Source organism: Stenella coeruleoalba, assembly GCF_951394435.1.
Source record: "Stenella coeruleoalba genome assembly, chromosome: 11".
NCBI lineage: Eukaryota > Metazoa > Chordata > Mammalia > Artiodactyla > Delphinidae > Stenella > Stenella coeruleoalba.
Genome location: NC_137157.1, coordinates 67238531 through 67262085, shown reverse-complemented (window position 1 = coordinate 67262085; position 23555 = coordinate 67238531). Strand labels below are relative to the sequence as shown.

At 37.0% G+C, this 23555-nt stretch overlaps 1 protein-coding gene across 3 annotated transcripts in view; it reads right to left on the bottom strand.

The window, feature by feature from the left end:
- Window positions 1-23555, bottom strand: part of NELL2 (neural EGFL like 2) — a 482686-nt gene that overhangs the window by 204942 nt on the left and 254189 nt on the right. For all 3 annotated transcript variants that reach the window (XM_079938008.1, XM_079938009.1, XM_079938010.1), the window contains one exon: window positions 19746-19874. In XM_079938008.1, the coding sequence (XP_079794134.1) occupies window positions 19746-19874 (129 nt within the window). The remainder of the gene's footprint in view (window positions 1-19745; window positions 19875-23555) is intronic.

Here is a 23555-nt window from a genome sequence, read left to right as displayed (position 1 = left end):
ATGGGAAAATTTCTGGGATTTGTAGTCCTTTAAGTATGCATGCCATTTATCAGTACAATGAGTGAGATAAACGAATAAATTCCTTTCCTTGCACTACTCAAAATATTTTTCAAAGGAAAATGCATATCAATCTAAAACAACTGAATCCATTTTTAGCTATAAAAATCTATATGACAATTAGACTTTCTTATACAATATAAGCACAATTTAATAAGTTCAATACTTATCCTGAATAATTCTTTAGTGATGAGGTAGCCTAAAGGTGCCCATCTGTTCAGCATATCTAAGCATTTCAAACCATCAATAAACAAATATTTCTTAAACTCTAAATTGTCTATCTCTGTTTTAGAAGTTTTGGAAAATTCAAGGAAAGTAAATAGCCTGTGACCACGAAACACTTATATTATAGGTGGTACAAATATATACAAATGCACACGTACGAATCCCTTAATAACTAATATAATAGATAATAAAGTATATTACAACCGGACAATTGGATATAAATTAGTACAGAACAAGGTATTAATTCTTCAGTCAGATAAAATAAAAAATAGTTTTGAGAAATTAAATTTATGTGCACCTAATTCATCAAGAAAATCTTTTTAAAAAATTAAGCAGCCTAGAACAATAATTAAATCATAGATAGTTAGAACAAAAAGCAGAAGGTATACCTGTCAGACTGTATTAGTTTTCTAAGGCTACTATAATAACGCATCACACACTGGTGGCTTAAGCAACAGAGATGTATTGTCTTAACGGTTTTATAGCCTAACAGTCCAAAATCAAAGTATCAGCCTTTCTAAGGTCTGAGAAGGACAATTTGCTCCACGCTCCTCACCTTGCTTCTGGTACTTTGCTGGAAATCTTTGGTGTTCCTTGGCTTGTAGGTGCATCACCCCAATCTCTGCCTGCATGTTCACATGACATTCTCCCCGTGTGTCCGTGTCAAAATGTCTCCACTTTATAAGGACAACAGTCATACTGGAGTAGGGTCCCAGCATTTTCCAGTATGACTTCATCTAAACTAACTACACTTGCAACAGCCCTATTTCCAAATAAGTTCTCGTTCTGAGGTAACAGGTTAGGGCTTTAACATATGACTTCTGGAGAGGCACAACTCAACCCGTAACACAGACAAACCATCATGAGCAAAGAAAACGATGAAAATACTGGAAGAGATTTGCTATGGATTAATGGATAAATAGCTATGTAGGGCCAGGCAACAGAAAGGCTTGGAACCTTGGCAAAGGAGTTTGAGCTTGATGTGTTGAGCAAAAAAAAAGGCACCATGGGCTCTCCAGCAGAAGAAATGGGTTTTGTAAACATTAATCCAGAGAATGGGTCCTGGCTGGGTAGGAGGGAGCGAGACACTAGAGACAGAATGACTAAACAGAAGGTGACATGAAGTAAAAAAAAATGATATCTGGCAGCAGCAGTCAGAATGAAAGAGATAAGATGAATCCGGGAAAAACTGGTCCATCAGCAAGGGATTATTCTTTTAGGGGGTTCAGATTTTCTATATTCTCATTAATTTGAAGAAATGCCTCACAAACTTCCTTTCATTAATAAGGCATCCATTACCAATTTTGGTAAACAAATGTGATATGCAACTATATAAATGACTCACCTATGCAGAATTATTTTCCAGTTCTTAGTGTACTGCTAAAAGCTTGGATAGCAACAATGCCAGCAATTTTAAGGCGTCTGGGAAACAGGAACAAGCTTCTTCATCATAATGCACTACAGCTGACACAGCTGTAATCCCTGGCACCTCTTACTCACTGAAGAGAGAAACTTACCAAATAAATGACTTCTGAAGACACTATCTAAAATGGAATGCCAAGATGGTCCTAAAATAGTACTCAATAGTGTAAGGAAGTGTCAAGAGGAAGTATAGTCAAAACATCAAAAGCTCCTACCATTTTCAGTTTAAAGTCAAAACAGGTAGCAAAGAATCATTCTGAAAAACACAATGTCCAACGTAATTTTTGACAATCTTTATAGACTGTATGTATTGCAAGAGACCAAATGAAGGGGAAAGTACTAAAAAATTTGGTAACACTCTGTAGGGAATGAGGAACATTGAATGGATGGAGATGGACAAATGGTTTTTAAAAGAGAAATATGATAAACATATAGTTCATAAAAAACATAAAGCAGGGCAATATACTCTCAGATATTTTAGAACATTAATATCTAAAAGCTGGACAAGTCATCTAGTTATAAAATCCTAATTTAAGTCATGTTTATAAATATCTAAGGAGTCACAAAACTCTTTTAAAAACAAGAAGCTATCGTCTGCATGGCTGAGTCACTGGGGGTGAGGCCAGACAGAACCGAAAAGGAAAAAACAGGTGGCAAAGAAACACCCTTCCTTAGCCCCACTGTCCCTTAAGCTACTGCTTTGTCTTTCTCCTTCCCTTCATAAGCAAACGTCTGGAAGGAGTTCTCTTCCTTCATCAGAACCATTTTTCCCATGATGCAATACTGAATGTACTCCAAACTGGCTTTTGTCATCACCTATGCACCAAAATCGCCATGGCTGGCCCTCAGTGTCATCCATAATGTTCAACACAAAGGATGTTTTTCAGTCTTTATCATTCTCGATCTCTCAGAAGCATTGTACGTTTTTTGAAATCCCCTCTTTTCCTTGGTTTCTGTGACACCACCTCCTCTTCTCTTCCTAATTGTCAGCCACGACTTTCCTCTCTCCATCACCAAATCATCTTCTTTATAAAACACTCAAACACCAGAGTTTTTCAAAACTCTCTAGGTAATTTCTTCCATTTTCTCAACTACCATTTATATGCCAAAGAATCCCAAATGTTATGTACAACTTAAACTTCTCTGAACCCCACACTGAAGTATATTCAACTGGCTACTCACCTGTCCCTCAAGTACTACAACCCACCATGATGATTTTCCCACCAAATCTGTTTCCTAAGTGAGCAGCACTAACACCTGCCTGTTTCTCAGGACAGAAACCTGAGTATCACCCTTGAAACCTCTCTACTCATCATCTACTAGCACCAGTTAATCATCAGGATTGGTTTTACCTCACTAATGCTCTCAAATACACCCACATCTCCATCTCCCTTTCTTCGGCAGGCCACTGCTGTCTCCCATCCACTGGTTTCCCACATCCAGTCTTCCCTTCATTCAGCCTGAAGCAGAAGTGATTATTTAAAACACCAACGTGATCAGGACATTCCTCTGCAAAACTTTTCATCAGCTCTCCCTTGTTCTTAGCACAAAACCCTTAGTCTTTACTATGCCCTTCAAGGCCCTGCTTCCCATCATTAATCTCATTGGGCACCTCTCCCCTGCTCTCTGCCTTCCTTCAGTTATTACAAAGTGCTTCTTTTCACCTTAAGGCCTTTAGACATGGTGATTCCTCCAAAGGAGATTCCCTTCTTTCCCACACTTACTTCTATGCATAGCTGATTTTTACTTAATCTTCAGAGTACAGAGAAAAACTCTTTTATTCAAGCACTACCACCCACACAGATCAGAGCCCCTGTTAACCTATTTCTCTTTTTGCCATTTGCCACATGTGCAATTAAATGCTCTTTGGTGCAATGATCTTCCTTGCCTGAGAGAACATCAGTCATGTACACCTTATTTACTGCTTCACCTCCAGGCTAGCTTGGAACAAAACAAGCATTCAATAAATATTTGTCAAATGAATAAATAAACTCCAAATTTTACCAGTGCTATTTTAACTCTGATCAAGAAAGTTATAGTAAAAATAATCTCAATTATAATTATATCATTAAAACAACCCCACAGATTTAGTAAATAAAATTTATTTTATATCACTTGCTTACTTTTGCATATAATGACAAGTCTAATTTCTTAGAGGACCAGAACTCTACAAGACCAGCTGATAGACAACATGTACAATTGCATAAAAAATTTTAAATGCTGCTTCTAGTGAGTCAAACTATCCTTAATGGGATAGCCCTGGCCCCAGAGGCAGCTACCATGGGAGTCGGCCCACACAGCAGCAGGCTGGAACCAGTCCCAAAAACCCCAGCTCCTGTAGCCAGCCATGCCAGGACTCAGCCTCACCCAGCAGTGGGAAGCAGCCATGGCACAGGCAGGAACTAGCAGCTGACTGGGCAAGGGGCCAGGCTTGCCTAACAGTGTGCCAACAGTTGTTGCATTGTCACAACAGAATGGCCAATACAATCCACATAGGGGACACACCTAGAACAGATAGCTCTGGAGACCAGAGGGTAGTGTGCTGCTGGGACCCATAGGATATATCCTACATAAGGCCACTTCTACAAGATCAGGAAGCATAACTGAGCTACCTAATACTTAGAAATAAACAAAGGGAATTTGGCAGAATGAGGAGACTAATATATTCCAAAGGAACAAGACAAAACCCCAGAAGAACTAAATGAAGTGGAGATAAGTCATCTACCCAAAAAAGAGTTCAAGGTAATGATTATAAAGATGATCAGTGAACTGAGGTGAAGAATGAATGAACACAGTGAAAAGGTTAACAAAGAGTTAGAAAATATGAAGAAGAACCAAACAGAGCTGAAGAATACAATAGCTGAAATAAAAAATACACTAGAAGGAATCTAGGAATACACAGTATATTAGATGATACAGAGGACTACATCAGTGAAATGGAAGACAGAACAGAGGAAATTACACAAACTGAAGAGAAAAAAAGAAAGATTTTTTTTTTTTTTAAATGAGGATAGTTGAAGAGACTTCTAGGACAACATCCAGTGTACTAACATTTGCATTACAGGGGTTGCAGAAGGTGAAGAGAGAAAGAAAGGGACAGAGAATTTGTTTGAGGAAATAAGAGTTGAAAATTTCCCTAACCTTAAAAAGGATATAGATATCCAGGTCCAAGAAGCAAAGAGAGTCCCAAATAAGATGAACCCAAAGAGGTCCACACAAATATACATTATAATTAAAATGGCAAAAATTAAAGATAAAGAGAGAATCTTAATAGCAGTAAAGGAAAAGCTACTAGTTAGCTTTTCCTAACTAGTAGCTTTCCATACCATAAGAGTATGTGCTGACTTTCCAGCAGAAATTTTGCAAGCCACAAGGTGAGTGGCACAATATATTCAAAGTGATAAAAAGAAGAAATCTACAACCAGCAACACTCTACCCAGCAAGGCTACCAAGCAAAAGCTAAAATACTTCAACACCACTAAACTGGCTTTACAAGAAATGTTAAAGGGACTACCCTAAGCGGAAAAGAAGATTATACAACTAGAAATATGTAAATTATTTTTAAAATAATCTCATTAGTAAAGGCAAATGTACAATAAAGGTAGTATATCATCCACTTATAAAGGTAATATAAAGGTTAAAAGACAAAAGTAGTAAAATCATCTGTAGCCCCCAAAGTAGTTAAGGGATACACAAAACAAAAAGATGGAAAATACAATGTCAAAAACGTTAAACAGAAAAAAAAAACAACATTAAACAGGGTGTGAAGAGTAAAAATGCAGGGTTGTTAGAATGTGTTCATACTTGAGATCAACTTAAAATAATCAATATATATACATACATATATAGTGTTATATATGAACCTCATGATAACCACAAATTAAAAATCTATACTAGATACACACATTCAAAAAAGAAAGAATCCAAACATAACTAAAGACAGTCATCCAATCACAAGGGAAGAGAGCAAAAGTAGAAGAAAGAACAAAAAAGAACTACAAAAACAGCAAGAAAATAATCAACAAAATGTCAGTAAGTACATACCTATTAATAATTACATCAAATGTAAATGGACTAAGTGTTCCAATCAAAAGTCATAAAGTGACTGAATGCATAAAAGAGCAAGACTCATATATATGCTACCTATTTCAGATCTAAAGTCACACACAGACTGAAAATGAAGAGATAGAAAAAGGTATTCCATGCAAATGGAAACAAAAAAGAAAGGGGGGTAGTAGTACTTATATAAGGCAAAACAGACTTTAAAACAAAGCCTGTAACAAGAGACAAAGAAGGACATTACTTAATGATAATGGGATCGATTCAACAAGAAGATATAACACATATAGCTGATTCACTTTGTTGTAGAGCAGAAACTAACACACCATTGTGGAGCAATTATACTCCAATAAAAATGTTTTTTTAAAAATATATATATAACAATTATAAATATTTATAGACCCAACACAGGAACATCTAGATAAAGCAAATGTTAACGAACATAAAAGGAGGAATTAACAGTAACACAATAATTGTAGCAGAATTTTACACTGCAATTAAATCAATGGACACATCATCTAGACAGAAAATCAATAAGGAAACACTGGCCTTCAAGGACACATTAGACCAGATAGACTTAATATATATATATAGAACATTCCATCCAAAGCAGCAGAATACACATTCTTTTCAAGTGCACATGGAACATTTTCCTGGAGAGAGAGCACATACTAGGCCACTAAACAAGTCTCAAATAAATTTAAGAGGACTAAAATCACATCAAGCAACTTTTCCGACCGAAGGGTCTGAGACTAAAAATCAACAAGAAAAAAACTGCAAAACACAAGCACATGAATGCTAAAAGATATGTTACCAAAAAAACCAATGGGTCACAAACACACACACACAAAAAAATCAACAAGGAAATCAAAAAATACCTGGAGACAAATGAAAGTGGAAACACAACAATCCGAAATCTATGGAACCCAGCAAAACCAGTTCTAAGAGGGAAGTTTATGGCAATACAAGCTTATCTCAGAAAACAAGAAAAATCTCAAATAAACAACCTAACCTTATACCTAAAGGAACTAGAGAAACAAGAACAAACAAAACCCAAGATTAGTAGGAGAGAAATCATAAAGATCAGAGCAGAAATAAAGGAAATAGAAACTAAAAAGAAATAATAGAAAAGATCAATGAAACTAGAGATGGTTCTTTGAAAAGATAAACAAAATCAATAAAAAAAAATCAAGAGAGAGGGCCCAAATCAATAAAAGGAGAAATGTAACAGAAGTTACAACTAACACCACAGAAAAATAGGATCATAAGTGATAACTACAACAACTATATGCCAACAAAATGGACAACACAGAAGAAATGAATAAATTCCCAGAAACTTACAATCTTCCAAGACTGAATTAGGAAGAAATAGAAAATATGAACAGACCAATTACCAGTAATGAAACTGATTCAGTAGTAAAAAGGACTCCCAACAAACAAAAGTCCAAGACCAGATAGCTTCACAGGTGAATTCTACCAACCACTTAAAGAAGAGTTAATGCCTAGACTCCCCAAACCATTCCAAAAAACTGAAGAGAAAGGAACACTTTCACACTTGTGCTATGAAGCCAGCATCATCCTCATACCAAAATGAGACAAAGACACCACAAAAAGAAAATTACAGGCCAATATCACTGATGAACATAGATGCAAAAATCCTCAGCAAAATACTAGCAAACCAAATTCAACAATACATTAAAAGGATCGTATGTTATGATCAAATGGGATTTATCATCAGGATGAAAGGATGGCTCCATGTCAACAAATCAATCAATGTGACAAATCATATTAACGAACTGAAGAATAAAAATTATGTGATCATCTCAATAGATTCAGAAAAAGCTTATGACAAAATTCAACATGCATTTATGATAAAAACTCTCAAGAAAGTCAGTATAGAGGGAATATACTTCAACATAATGGAGGTCATATATGACAACACACAGCAAATATAACACTCAATGGTGAAAAGCTGAAAGCTTTTCCTCTAAGATCAAGAATAAGACAAGGGAGCTCACAATTGTCACTTTTATTCAACATAGTATTGAATGTCCTAGCCCTAGCAAGTAGATAAGAAAAAGAGATAAAAGACATCCAAATTGGAAAGGAAAAAATAAAACTTTTAATATTTTCAGATGACATGATACTATATATAGAAAATACTAAAGATTCAACAACAAAAAAATCAAAACTAATAAATGAATTCCATAAAGCTGCAGGATACAAAATTAATATACAGAGGGCTTCCCTGGTGGCGCAGTGGTTGAGAGTCTGCCTGCCTATGCAGGGAACGCGGATTCGTGCCCCGGTCTGGGAAGATCCCACATGCCATGGAGCAGCTGGGCCCGTGAGCCATGGCTGCTGAGCCTGAGCCTGCACGTCTGGAGCCTGTGCTCCGCAACGGGAGAGGCCACAGCAGTGAGAGGCCCGTGTACCGCAAAAAAAAAAAAAAAAAAAAATCAATATATAGAAATTTGGTGTGTTTCTATACACTAGAAATTATAAGAAAGAGAAATCAAGAAAAAATCCCATTTAATATTGCATCAGAAAGAACAAAATACCTAGGAATAAATCTAGCCAAGGAAGTAAAAGACCTGTACTCAGAAAACTATACAACATGATGAAAAACTGAAGATGACACAAACAAATGGAAAAATGTGCTGTGCTGATGGATTGGAAGAATTAATGTTGCTAAAATGACCATACTCCCCAAGGCAGTATACAAATTCAATGCAGCAATCCCTATCAAAATACCAATGATATTTTTCACAGACCTAGAACAAATGATTCTAAAATTTGTAAGGAAACAAAAAAGACCCCAAATTCCAAGGGAACCTTGAAAAAGCTGGAGGTATCATGCTCCCTGATTTCAAACAATACTACAAGCTACAGTCATCAAAACAATATGATACTGGCACAAAAACAGACACACAGATCAATGGAACAAAAGAGAAAACACAGGAGGAGTTTCAAGATGGCAGAAGAGTAAGACGTGGAGATCACTTTGCTCCCCACAAATACATCAGAAATACATCTACATGTGGAACAACTCCTACAGAACACCTACTGAACACTGGCAGAAGACCTCAGACCTCCCAAAACGCAAGAAACTCCCCATGTACCTGGGCAGGACAAAAGAAAAAACAGAGACAAAAGAATAGGGACCGGACCTGTACCAGTGGGAGGGAGCTGGGAAGGAGGAAAGGTTTGCACACACTAGGAAGCCCCTTTGCAGGCGGAGATGGCGGGTGGCAGATGGGGAAGCTTTGGAGCCACGGAGGAGAGCGCAGCCACGGGGGTGCGGAGGGCAAAGCGGACAGTATCCCGCACAGAGGATCGGTGCTGACCAGCACTCTCCAGTCCAAGAGGCTTGTCTGCTCCCCCGCCGGGACGGGCAGGGGCTGGAGCTGAGGGTCCAGCTTTGGTGGGATCCCAGGGAGAGGACTGCATGAACACAGCCTGAAGGGGGCTAGTGCACCACAGCTAGGCGGGAGGGAGTCCGGGAAAAAGTCTGGAGGTGCCGAAGAGACAAGAGACTTTTTCTTGCCTCTTTGCTTCCTGGTGCGTGAGGAGAGGGGATTAAGAGCGCTGCTTAAAGGAGCTCCAGAGATGAGTGCGAGCCGTGGCTATCAGAGCGGACCCCAGAGACGGGCACGAGACGCTAAGGCTGCTGCTGCAGCCACCAAGAAGCCTGTGTGCGAGCACAGGTCACTATACACACCTTCGCTCCTGGGAGCCTGTGCAGCCCGCCACTGCCAGGGTCCCGTGATCCAGGGACAACTTCCCCAGGAGAACACACGGCGCGCCTCAGGCTGTGGCAACATCACGCCGGCCTCTGCCGCCACAGGCTGGACCCGCATCCGTACCCCTCTATCCCCCTGCCCTGAGCGAGCCAGAGCCCCTGAATCAGCTGCTCCTTTAAGCCTGTCCTATCTGAGTGAAGAACAGACGTGCTCAGGCAACCTACATGCAGAGGCGGGGCCAAATCCAAAGCTAAACCCCAGGAGCTGTGCGATCAAAGAAGAGAAAGGGAAATTTCCTGCAGCAGTCTCAGGAGCAGGGGATTAAATTTTCACAATCAACCTGATGTACCCTGCAGCTGTGGAAGATCTGAATAGACAACGAATCATCCCAAATTGAGGAGGTGGCGTTTGGGAGCAATGAAATATATATATATTTTTCCCTTCTTCTCTTTTTGTGAGTGGGTATACCATTTGTCCTAGGGTCTGTCTGTCCGTTTTTTTGTTGTTTATTTATATTTTGTATAGATTTTAGAGCTAGTTATCATTGGTGGATTTGTTTTTTGGTTTGGTTGCTCTTTTCTTTATTTCTTTCTTTCTTTTTTGTTTTTTTATTAGTTAAAAAATTTTTTTAATAATTATTTTAATAACTTTATTTTATTTTATCTTCTTTCTTTCTTTCTTTCTTTTCTCACTTTAATTCTGAGCTGTGTGGATGACAGGCTCTTGTTGCTCCAGCCAGGCATCAGGGCTGTGCTTCTGAGGTGGGAGAACCAAGTTCAGGACACTGGTCCACAAGAAACCTCCCAGCTCCACATACTATCAAACAGCGAAAATCTCCCAAAGATGTCCATCTCAATGCCAAGATCGTGCTCTACTCAACGAGAAGCAAGCTACAGTGCTGGACACCCTATGCCAGACAACTAGCAAGACAGGAACACAACACCATCCATTAGCAGAGAGGCTGCCTAAAATCATAATAAGGCCAGAGACACCCCCAAAAAAAACTCCACCAGACGTGGACCTGCCCACCAGAAAGACAAGATCCAGCCTCATCCACCAGAACACAGGCACCAGTCCTCTCCACCAGGAAGCCTACACAATCCACTGAACCAACCTTAGCCACTGGGAGCAGACACCAAAAACAACGGGAACTAGGAACCTGCAGCCTGTGAAAAGGAGACCCCAAACACAGTAACTTAAGCAAACTGAGAACACAGAGAAACACACAGCAGATGAAGGAGCAAGTCAAGAACCCTCCAGACCTAACAAATGAAGAGGAAATAGGCAGTCTACCTGAAAAAGAGATCAGAATAGTGATAGTAAAGATGATCCAAAATCTTGGAAATAGAATGGAGAAAATACAAAAAACGCTTGACAAGGACATAGAAGAACTAAAGAGCAAACAAACAGTTCTAAAGAACACAATAAATGAAATTAAAAATTCTCTAGAAGGGATCAATAGCAGAATAACTGAGGAAGAAGAATGGATAAGTGACCTGGAAGATAAAATAGTGGAAATAACTACTGCAGAGCAGAATAAAGAAAAAAGAATGAAAAGAAATGAGGACAGTCTCAGAGACCTCTGGGACAACATTAAACGCAACAACATTCGAATTTTAGGGGTCCCAGAAGAAAAAGAGAATAAGAAAGGGACTGAGAAAATATTTGAGGAGATTATAGTTGAAAACTTCCCTAATATGGGAAAGGATATAGTTAATCCAGTCCAGGAAGCACAGACAGTCCCATACAGGATAAATCCAAGGAGAAACACGCCAAGACACATATTAACCAAACTATCAAAAATTAAATACAAAGAAAGCATATTAAAAGCAGCAAGGGAAAAAAACAAATAACACACAAGGGAATCCCCATAAGGTTAACAGCTGATCTTTCAGCAGAAACTCTGCAAGGCAGAAGGGACTGGCAGGACATATTTAAAGTGATGAAGGAGAAAAACCTACAACCAAGATTACTCTACCAAGCAAGGATCTCATTCAGATTTGACGGAGAAATTAAAGTCTTTACAGACAAGCAAAAGCTAAGAGAATTCAGCACCACCAAACCAGCTCTACAACAAATGCTAAAGGAACTTCTGTAGGCAGCAAACACAAGAGAAGGAAAAGACCTACAATAACAAACCCAAAACAATTAAGAAAATGATAATAGGAACATACATATCAATAATTACCTTAAATGTAAATGGATTAAATGCTCAAACCAAAAGACACAGACTGGCTGAATGACTACAAAAACAAGACCCGTATATATGCGGTCTACAAGAGACCCACTTCAGACCCAGGGACACATACAGACTGAAAGTGAGGTGATAGAAAAAGATATTCCAAGCAAATGGAAATCAAAAGAAAGCTGGAGTCGCAATTCTCATATCAGACAAAATAAACGTCAAAATAAAGAATGTTACAAGAGACAAAGAAAGACACTACATAATGATTACGGGGTATCAATCCAAGAAGAAGATATAACAATTGTAAATATTTATGCACCCAACACAGGAGTACAACAAAACATAAGGCAAATTTTCACAGCCATAAAAGGGGAAATCAACAGTAACACAATAATAATATGGGACATTAACACCGCACTTTCACCAAAGGGCAGATCATCCAAAATGAAAATAAATAAGAAAACACAAGCTTTAAATTACACATTAAACAAGATGGACTTAACTGATATATATAGGACATTCCATCCAAAAGCAACAGAATACACATTCTTCTCAAGTGCTCGTGGAACATTCTCCAGGATAGGTCATATCTTGGGTCACAAATCAAGCCTCAGTAAATTTACAAAAATTGAAATCATATCAAGTATCTTTTCAGACCACAATGCTATGAGAACAGATATCAATTATAGGAAAAAATGTGTAAAAAATACAAACACATGGAGGTTAAACAATACACTACTTAATAACCAAGAGATCACTGAGGAGATCAAACAGGAAATAAAAAAATACCTAGAAACAAATCACAATGAAAACACAATGACCCAACACCAATGGGATGCAGCAAAAACAATTCTAAGAGGGAAGTTTATAGCAATACAATCCTATGTTAAGAAACAAGAAACATCTCAAATAAACAAACTAACCTTACACCTAAAGCAATTAGAGAAATAAGAACAAAAAAACCCCAATGTTAGCAGAATGAAAGAAACCATAAAGATCTGAGCAGAAATAAATGAAAAAGAAATGAAGGAAACGAGAGCAAAGATAAACAAAACTAAAAGCTGGTTGTTTGAGAAGATAAACAAAATTGATAAACCATTAGCCAGACTCATCAAGAAAAAAAGGGAGAAGACTCAAATCAATAGAATTAGAAATGAAAAAGGAGAAGTAACAACTGACACTGCAGAAATAAAAGGAGCATGAGAGATTACTACATGCCAATAAAATGGAAAACTTGGAAGAAATGGACAAATTCTTAGTAATGCACAAGCTTCCGAGACTGAACCAGGAAGAAAGCGAAAATATGAACAGAACAATCACAAGCACTGAAATTGAAACTGTGATTAAAAATCTTCCAACAAACAAAAGCCCAGGACCAGATGGCTTCACAGGCAAATTCTATCAAACATTTAGAGAAGAGCTATCACCTATCCTTCTCAAACTCTTCCAAAATATAGCAGAGGGAGGAACACTCCCAAACTCATTCTATGAGGCCACCATTATCCTGATACCAAAACCAGACAAAGATGTCACAAAGAAAGAAAACTACAGGCCAATATCACTGATGAGCATAGATGCAAAACTCCTCAACAAAATACTAGCAAACAGAATCCAAAGGCACATTAAAAGGATCATACACCAGGCTTCCCTGGTGGCGCAGTGGTTGGGAGTCCGCCTGCCGATGCAGGGGACACGGATTCGTGCCCTGGTCCGGGAGGGTCCCACGTGCCAAGGAGCGGCTGGGCCCGTGAGCCATGGCCGCTAGGCCTGCGCATACGGAGCCTGTGCTCCATGGCGGGAGAGGTCACAGAGGTGAGGGGCCCATGTGCCGCGCAAAAAAAAAAAAAAAAAAGGATCATACACCATGATCAAGTAGGTTTTGTCTCAGGAATGCAAGGATTCTTCAATATACGCAAATCAACCAACGAGATACAACATATTAACAATTTGAAAGAGAAAAACCATATGATCATCTCAAGTCATGCAGAGAAAACTTTCAACAAAACTCAACACCATTTATGATAAAAGCCCTCCAGAAAGTAGGCATAGAGGGAACTTTCCTCAACATAATAAAGGTCATATATGACAAACCCACAGCCAACATCGTCCTCAATGGTGAAAAACTGAAACCATGTCCACTAAGATCAGGAACAAGACAAGGTTGCCCACTCTCGCCACTATTATTTAACATAGTTTTGGAAGTTTTAGCCATAGCAATCAGAGAAGAAAAAGAAATAAAAGGAATCCAAATTGGAAAAGAAGAAGTAAAGATGTCACTGTTTGAAAATGACATGATACTATACCTAGAGAATCCTAAAGATGTTACCAGAAAATGACTAGAGCTAATCAATGAACTGGATACAGTAGCAGGATACAAAATTAATGAACAGATATCTCTGGCATTCCTATACACTAATGATGAAAAATCTTAAAGAGAAATTAAGAAAACACTCCCATTTACCATTGCAACAAAAAGAATAAAATATCTAGGAATAAACCTACCTAAGGAGACAGAAGACCTGTATGTAGAAAATTATAAGACACTGATGAAAGAAATTAAAGATGATACAAATAGATGGAGAGATATACCATGTTCTTGGATTGGAAGAATCAACATTGTGAAAACGACTCTACTACCCAAAGCAATCAACAGATTCAATGCAATCCCTATCAAACTACCAATGGCATTTTTCACAGAACTAGAACAAAAAATTTCACAATTTGTATGGAAACACAAAAGACCGCGAATAGCCAAAGCAATCATGAGAAAGAAAAACGGAGCTGGAGGAATCAGGCTCCCTGACTTCATACTATACCACAAATCGACAGTAATCAAGACAGTATGGTAGTGGCACAAAAATAGAAATATAGATCAATGGAACAGGATAGAAAGCCCAGAAATGAACCCACGCACATATGGTCACATTATCTTTGTTAAATGAGGCAAGAATATACAGTGGAGAAAAGACAACCTCTTCAATAAGTGGTGCTGGGAAAACTGGACAGCTACATGGAAAAGAATGAAATTAGAACACTCCCTAACACCATACACAAAAATAAACTCAAAATGGATTAAAGACCTAAATGTAAGACCAGACACTATCAAACTCTTAGAGGAAAACATAGGCAAAACACTCTATGACATAAATCACAGCAAGGTTCTTTTTGATCCACCTCCTAGAGAAATGGAGATAAAAACAAAAATAAACAAATGGGATCTAATGAAACTTCAAAGCTTTTGCACAGCAAAGGAAACCATAAACAAGACCAAAAGATAACCCTCAGAATGGGAGAAAATATTTGCAAATGAAGCAACTGACAAAGGAGTAATCTCCAAAATTTACAAGCAGCTCATGCAGCTCAATATCAAAAAAACAAACAACCCAATCCAAAAATGGGCAGAAGACCTAAATGGACATTTCTCCAAAGATGATATACAGATTGCCAACAAACACATGGAAGAATGCTCAACATCATTAATCATTCGAGAAATGTAAATCAAAACTACAATGAGATATCATCTCACAGCGGTCAGAATGGCCATCATCAAAAAATCCACAAACAATAAATGCTGGAGAGGGTGTGGAGAAAAAGGAACCCTCTTGCACTGTTGGTGGGAATGTAAATTGATACAGCCAGTATGAAGAACAATATGGAGGTTCCATAAAAAACTAAAAATAGAACTACCATACGACTGAGCAATCTCACTACTGGGCATATACTCTGAGAAAACCATAATTCAAAAACAGTCATGTACGACAATGTTCACTGCAGCTCTATTCACAATAGCCAGGACATGGAAGCAACTTAAGTGTCCATCAACAGATAAATGGGTAAAGAAGATGTGGCACATATATACAATGGAATATTATTCAGCCATAAAAGGAAACGAAGTTGAGTTATTTGTAGTAAGGTGGATGGACTTAGAGTGTGTCATACAGAGTGATGTAAGTCAGAAAGAGAATAACAAATACCGCATGCTAACACATATATATGGAATCTAAAGAAAAAAAAATGGTCATGAAGAACCTAGGGGCGAGACAGGTATAAAGACACAGACCTACTAGAGAATGGACTTGAGGATATGGGGAGGAGCAAGGGTAAGCTGGGACAAAGTGAGAGAGTGGCACGGACATATATACACTACCAAACGTAAAATAAATAGCTAGTGCGAAGCAGCTGCATAGCACAGGGAGATCAGTTCGGTGCTTTGTGACCACCAAGAGGGGTGGGATAGGAAGGGTGGGAGGGAGGGAGATGCAAGAGGGAAGAGATATGGGGACATATGTATATGTATAACTGATTCACTTTGTTATAAAGCAGAAACTAACACACCATTGTAAAGCAATTATACTCCAATAAAAATGTTAAAAAAAAAAAAAAGAAAAGAGAAAGCCCAGAATTAAAAACAAGCTTATGTGGTCAATTAATCTATGAAAAGGGAGGCAATATACAAAGGGGAAGGATAGCCTCTTCAATACATGGTGTTGGGAAAACTGGACAGCTACATGCAAAAGAATCAAACTGACTACTTTCTCACACCATATAAAAATAAACTCAAAATGGATTAAAGATTTAAATGTAATACCTGAAATCATAAAACTCCTAAAAGAAAACATAGGCAGTACACTCTTTGACATCAGTCTTTGAAATAATTTTTTGGATCTGTCTTCTTAGGCAAGAGAAAGAAAAGCAAAAACATACAAATGGGACTGCATCAAACTAAAAAGCTTTTGCAGAGCAAAGGAAACTATCAACAAAACAAAAGGCAGCCTACTTAATGGGAGAAGATATTTTCAAATGATATATCCAATGAGAGGTTAATATCCAAAATATACAAAGAACTTATAATGACATCAAGAAAACTAACAACCTGATTAAGAAATGGGCAAAGGATCTGAAGACATTTTTCTAAAGAAGACATACATATGACCAAGACGCACATGAAAAGACGTTCAACATCACTAGTCATCAGTGAAATGCAAATCAAAACTACAATGAAATGTCACCTCACACCTGTTAGAATGGCTATCATCAAAAAGAACACAAATAACGTGTCGGCAAGGGTGTGGATAAAAGGGAACGCTCGTGCACTGTTGGTGGGAATCTAAATTGATAGTCACTATGGACGACAGTATGGAGGCTTCTCAATAAATTAAAACTAGAACTACCATAAGATCTGTCAATTCCCCTTCTGGGTATTTTTCCAAAGAAAACAAAAACACTAAAACAAATGAACAAATATAACGAAAGAGAAACAGACTCACATAAACAGAGAACAAACTGGTGGGTGCCAGAGGGGAAGGGGGTTGGTGGATTAGTGAACTAGGTAAGGGATATTTAGAGGTACAAACCTCCAGTTATAAAATAAATGTCTTGGGATGTAACATAAAGCATAGGTAATATAGCCAATAATACCGTAATAACTTTATACTGTGACAGATGGTAACCAGACTTATCATGCTGATCATTTTGTAATGTATCCAAATATCAAATTACTACGTTGTACATCTGAAACTAATATAATATGTAAGTCAATCATATTTCAATAAAACATTCTTAGCAACAATAAAACAAAATGAAAAAGAAAATCAAATTTGATCAGAATACTGCAGAATCTGTTAACATGAATAACAAAAGATACACTAGAAGTACTCATGTATAAAAAATTCAAGATCCCATAATAAACCAACAAGTTTTCCCATTATTTTAACTTCTGAAGATTACTTCCTTAAATGAAAAATAAACAACATGAGGAAATTTACAAACCATTTTCCAGTATGATCCGTTCAGAACAGAAAACAGCTGCCAATCTGCACTACAGATAAATGTGTAGATAAAAACAGAGACCTAGTCTTTACAACTACATCAATTTTCAACAGGTTGTATTGATAAATAATCTAAATTTCTGGCCTCTTGCCTTGAACTCTTTCCTGTCTCAATAAATGGCAACATCATCCAAGTGCTGCTCAAAATCAGAACCTTGACTCCCATTTATCACTCTTTAATTCTCCTCTACAGTAAATTATCTGCAAGCATTGTTGCCTCTACTTCCAAAACATACGTAAACATGCTCCTTCTCTTCATCTCTCTTACCACTCTCTCAATTCAGGCCATCAACAGCTTTGCTTAGGCTTCTGCAATAGCCTTCCAACTGGTCTTCCTGTGTACACTTCTGTTCTTCTGACCACATCCAACCCCAGAGTTCATCTAACACCTTGCAGCCACAGCTATCTTTTTTGATACAAGTCTGCACATATCACTCCCCTACTAGATGAATCTAAAATACTTAACAGTCTCCCTACATTACCTGGCCCCTACCTAACTCTCCAATTGCATCTTAACTGACTCATCTGCTGCATCACGTTATCCTTCTTTCTGTTTCTAGAATATCCAAGCTAGTTACCACTTAGGGTCTATCTACTTGCTATTCCTTCTAATTGGAATGCTCTGTTGCAGATCTTTCCATGTTACTTCCTTATCATCAAGTCTCAATTCAACTGTCAATCCCCTCCCAACCCCAAACCCAGAGGCTTTCCTTGACCATCTCATCTAAATTAATCCCCAATCAATTTCTATCACATCATCCTGTTTAACTTTCTTCCTATTATTTATTACTACCTTAAATTACCTTCTCTACTTCTAAGTTACCCACTTATTCTCTGTCTTCTCCCATGAATGTTAGCTCCTGAGCACTGGAACCTTATCAGTCGTATTCACCATTTACTACCCAGTGCCTAGAAAAGTGCTTGGTACACAGTAGGTGCTCACTAAATATTTATTACAAGAGTGAATATACTTAACAACAACAAAAAGAAGCAGCTCAAAATATGAATAATTATCTTAAGATTCAAAAAGAAGTATTGTATGAATTTATATCATGTGATTTCATGTTACACACATTAACAATATCAGTGGAACTTATTACATATTAGAGATTCCAAATATTAATGAAAAATACATTATTTTACTAAGTTACTTTAAATTCATTTCTAATATAAAACCTTTCAAAATGAGGAATTTTAAATCTACTTATGAATGGGGAAGGGAAGCTATATGTCTTTCTTTTGGCAAAAATAGAATGGTCTCTTTAGGACTAAATCAGAAGCATTTAAAGGAATACGCTGAGGAAAAAAAGGTCAATTTAAAAAATGAATACCAGTTTTTAAGGCAGAGAAAATCTACTGAAACCTGAGGGAAACAAAAGACATTGGTTTCCCAAGGGCCAGAAAATCATCATGTAGCTAAACACGATCTCTAAGGACTGACGGCACACTCTTGACATCTGGAAATGGTAAGTCCAAAACTGTCCAAGTGCCCAAATACCACCATATCAGCGTTCGTACTTGCAAGACCCACTAGCTAGTCACACAGTTAATGAGAATGACTCAAATGTGTGCCTTGGGGGGGAAATTATAAATTACTACATCTCTTGGATTTCTAGGGTCTTCCCGAACAGTCAAAGCCACAGAATTTGTGAATGCCAGGGGCCCCATCACTGTATTTGGACTGTTTCAATGAGACAATAAACTACCTGGGATATTAGTTAAGATTTTTAAAATAACTAGGAAACTATTTTCTCCACTGGAGCTATTTAGTAAATACCACAGAGCATGAATACAACCACTGAGATTACAGACAGTAGCAAACAAAAATGGTGCTGGGCACTTTATGTTCCTGTTAATTGACTGTCTTTGTTATACAACATTGTCGGAAAAAATCTGACTACAATTCTAACTTCAAGCCGCAGTAATCATGTCAATGTGTGAACTACCTGAATATCTAATTATGAAAAAAAGAAGGCAATTTCACAGTGGAAGCACTGTCCTAATTCAAGAAACCCAGCCATATTAACTGATTAGTCTGACATGTAGCAGATAGCTGAAAAACTTTAATTTGAAAGATAATTATTTTTACCTGATTAATATGCTTCAGATTAAATTCACTGCTTTTAATGGGCCCATCAACTTGACGATCTGGGAAATTAATAAATTTTGCATGCAGTAATCCTAGGAAATTTATACAGCCAAGCTACACATCATTACAAGGATTACCTTCACAGTAGGCATTGTCCTCTCGAAGAGCCCTAAAACCATCTCGACAGCTGCAAACGGCCCTGTCATTCAGATTTCTGCAGACAGAATTCTCCATGCAGTTATGCCTTTCAGAACAAAAGTCATAACCTACAAGAAAAAAGAAACTTATTAGGGTAAATAAAATCATAACAAAGCAAATAAACTTTGTCTCCTTAAAATCTTTCTTTAATTTAGAAGCTATATTTCTCTAAACGATTAAGTTGATATCTTCATCCAATGTTTATAGGACCATATGATATGTGTACTAAAAAGTTTTTGAGTGTGTTTAACTCAATTAATTCCTTCTTGAAGTTAACTCAATTAATTCCTTCTTGAAGCCTCCTCTATTTCTGACTTTATAAATGCTATCTCTAGTCCCTAATATTCCAATTACAGTCCTCCAAATATTGGAAACAAAGAAAGATTCTTGGAGTACAAAATGAAGATTTACAATATAGAAGACAACACAGTGAGGAAGGAAAGTGATCTGAGAATTACTGATTGAACACTGTCAATAACTATGAGTAATACAGACCAAGCCAGATGAGATGTGCACATTATGTATTTAAGAAATGAAACAGACAACTTGGCATCCTTAAAAAAACCCACAAAACTCTAAACGTATAAAAAAAATCACATCATTTTAATCTAATTTTCTCAGGAAATCTGCAAGACAAAGTATGTCCACTCAAAAGAAAAAGAAAGTTTTTATGAATTATAAAGATTTCACAGATTCCAGAGTCGTTATGTAGAGGAAAGAAAAATGGAACATTTCATAAACAGTGACACCAATCATGTGTAATTTCTCAAATCTCTTTTTCCTGTGTGAATCCCTGTTCAAAGATCATCTAAGATGCTGAAATAAAAAGCTGGAACACTGGAATCCATATTTAATGGAAACTATATGATTATACATCATTCAAACAATTTTCAAATTGCTTGATGCATAAATTTTCTGTCTAGTTTTACATTGTCTAATGAATTATTTTTTCACCATGTATAAAAGAAAAGAGGTCCAGAAGAATACATTTCATGTAGCTCAGAATAAACTCATCTGCTTACATGCAAGAAAAGACTTTTACTTGAGCAAATCATGAAGATGTGAGTTCTACACTCATCTTACTTGTTATCAAATTACCATACAGTGCTGTAATTCAGTGAAAGGGTGAACTAAGCTATACCACAACCAAAAGGTATACTCTGGTTCAGCACAATGGTTGATGTCCATTCCAATTGGTTTGTGCCCATAATGACTATGTTGAATATTGACCCAGAGTTAAAACAAATCTCCCATGAAATGCAACTACAATGTATAGTAAAATAGTGTTTGTACAATTTAATAAGCCTTAGGAAGGCTGAGGCTCTCAAAATACAGTGATGCATTTAAAAAGGATAGGAAAAATCAAAAGAATTAGTGATTTCTACAGAAATAAAATAAAATAGAACAGAGTGTACAAAGATTGGAAAAATACATAGTCAATAACAGCACTGAAATCACTTGACAACTTTTCTTGACAAGATTCTTCACAATCTAAATTCTCATGATTAAGGCTGAAAATTTAGAAGCAAAAGGTTCACTCTTAAGGAAAGGAAAAGTTAAACATGTTTTCTCCTTGGGTCTTTTTATTTCCTTCTTTAAGTAGCTAAATTGAGACCATATTTCTTAAAATGTATTCCAGTGTCTTACAATGCCTGATGAGGGATAATTTCAGCTAAAAAGTCATCCTCATTCTCTATACCAATAGCTCAGCACATCATCAACCTAAAATGAGAATGTTCCACAAAATCACTTTATATTTATTCTAAATTAAAACAATGTTACTAAAAAAAACTGGCCCACTCGTTAAGATACACAGAGAATTAAGGGACCATGTTTTAACAGCGCTAAATCTGTAGAAGTTTACCTGTAATGCTTCAAACAACTTTTAGAGAGCAGTGACTAAGAACAGGAACTGTTCCTGACGCACTTTTACTTTTCTTTCGTAAGTTTATATTTTTCAAAACTATCTTTCAACACTTCATTTTGATGCATTTTCTCTTCTCCTATTTTTCAGACTCTGTTCAATCCATGCTGTCACTGTCTATGCCATAAGCCTCCTCTATTACAATCCATTTCCCGTCTGTATAAGTAATGGTAAGACCCCCTCATCTCAGCATCAAATATCATGCACACGCTCACCATGCAGTGTTTAATTGCTGCAAGAATTTTCTAACTATAAGATAACAGTATGATTCTACTTTTCATTGTTTTAGGTTCAGTTATGGAGTACTTCACTTTTCATCAGATGAGTTTTTTAAGTTAACCTGGAGACTTGAAAACTGAAAATTTTGTCAAATACTAATTTACTCTAAACAATGTCAGATAGCTATTTTGATTTAGTCTCTCAAGAAATAAGTTGATTGAATCTATTGGTTGTTTTACTGCTTAGATTCAAAAATGCCAAGGTCAAAATGTTAACTACTGATGGTTAGAAAATTCAGACTCAGTTAAAGAGGCTTGTTTCCAATCTATAGGGAAAAACGTCAAAAAAAATCAGAGTATGGGTTGGCAATAAACCATAGTCCTACCACCATTATAGCCACATTCCTACTCATCTGTGCTTGGTTTTTGGAGTTGAAAGACATGGATTTACATCTGATCTCTACCACTTACTGGCTATGTAAATTACTAGCTGTTTAAGTTAATTAACCTTTCTAGACCTTCAGCTTTTCTCACCTGTAAAATTAGGATAATGTCTACCTTGCAAAAGGTTCAAATGAGATCATCTATGTAAAAGTGTAATAGTATAGCATTTGTTAATAATTAAAGCAGTTAGAGTATTACTAATAAGCCATCAGCCAAATATGTTGAGATACCTATCATAGGAGGAAATTCAAATATTTGCTATAAATGGATAGATTAATGATCTAATACAATCAGGTCTTTCTTTTATTTCCTCCTTTGGGTTTTAACCTCAAGGATACCAAGTTTTCTATTCCTTTTAAGCTTTCCAAATTTACATGAGATTCTTTCATTAAGTGTACTAGATCTTTCTATAATATATTAATAAGCATTTTTCTATGAATGAGGATACAAAAGGGTAAGGAAGGGTCAGATACAAAAGATTATGCATAAGAACAATATAAATAAATGTTATTCATAATAACCAGGAGAAAGAGAATGCAATAGTTTTGAGGTGAATATTTGTTGGTTTTGCCTTACAGGTGTCTATTCCTCCTTTTTGTGGAAAAAAAACACAACAAAACAAAAACCTAGTCATACCTGGGATGAACTCTTCACCTCTACTGTTAGCCTAGGTGCTTACAGGAAAATGGACTACACTGCCCACTGGTTAAGGCCACACCAGTCAAAGCATCCCACTGGTATGGACATAGTAATTTCTTCAGGTCTGAGCAAATGATGCAGTTCAGGTTAACGCAGATAATTGAAACTCAATTCTGGGACCTTTGTTCAACTCACGAGGATATTGAACTTTCTCTTCCACCTACTTGAGTATCATAATAACGTGAGCATAAGAATGTCAGGGAACACACAGAGTCTGAAAATAAGGCCACCTCAGAGGAGACAAACAGAAAGATGCATCTAAGCAAAGGGGCGAGGTTTGAGATCTGAGTCAAGCCACTCACTGGGGCCATGTATTCCACTGTTTGCTTAAATCAGTTGCATTGGGTATTCTATCAATTGTACCTGAAAGAATATTAACTCATATCAGTATCGTCTGCAAGATGATGGATAATCCTGATTTTTCCCAAAAGGTAGTTCACGTGCATGGATGAACATTTAAAAAA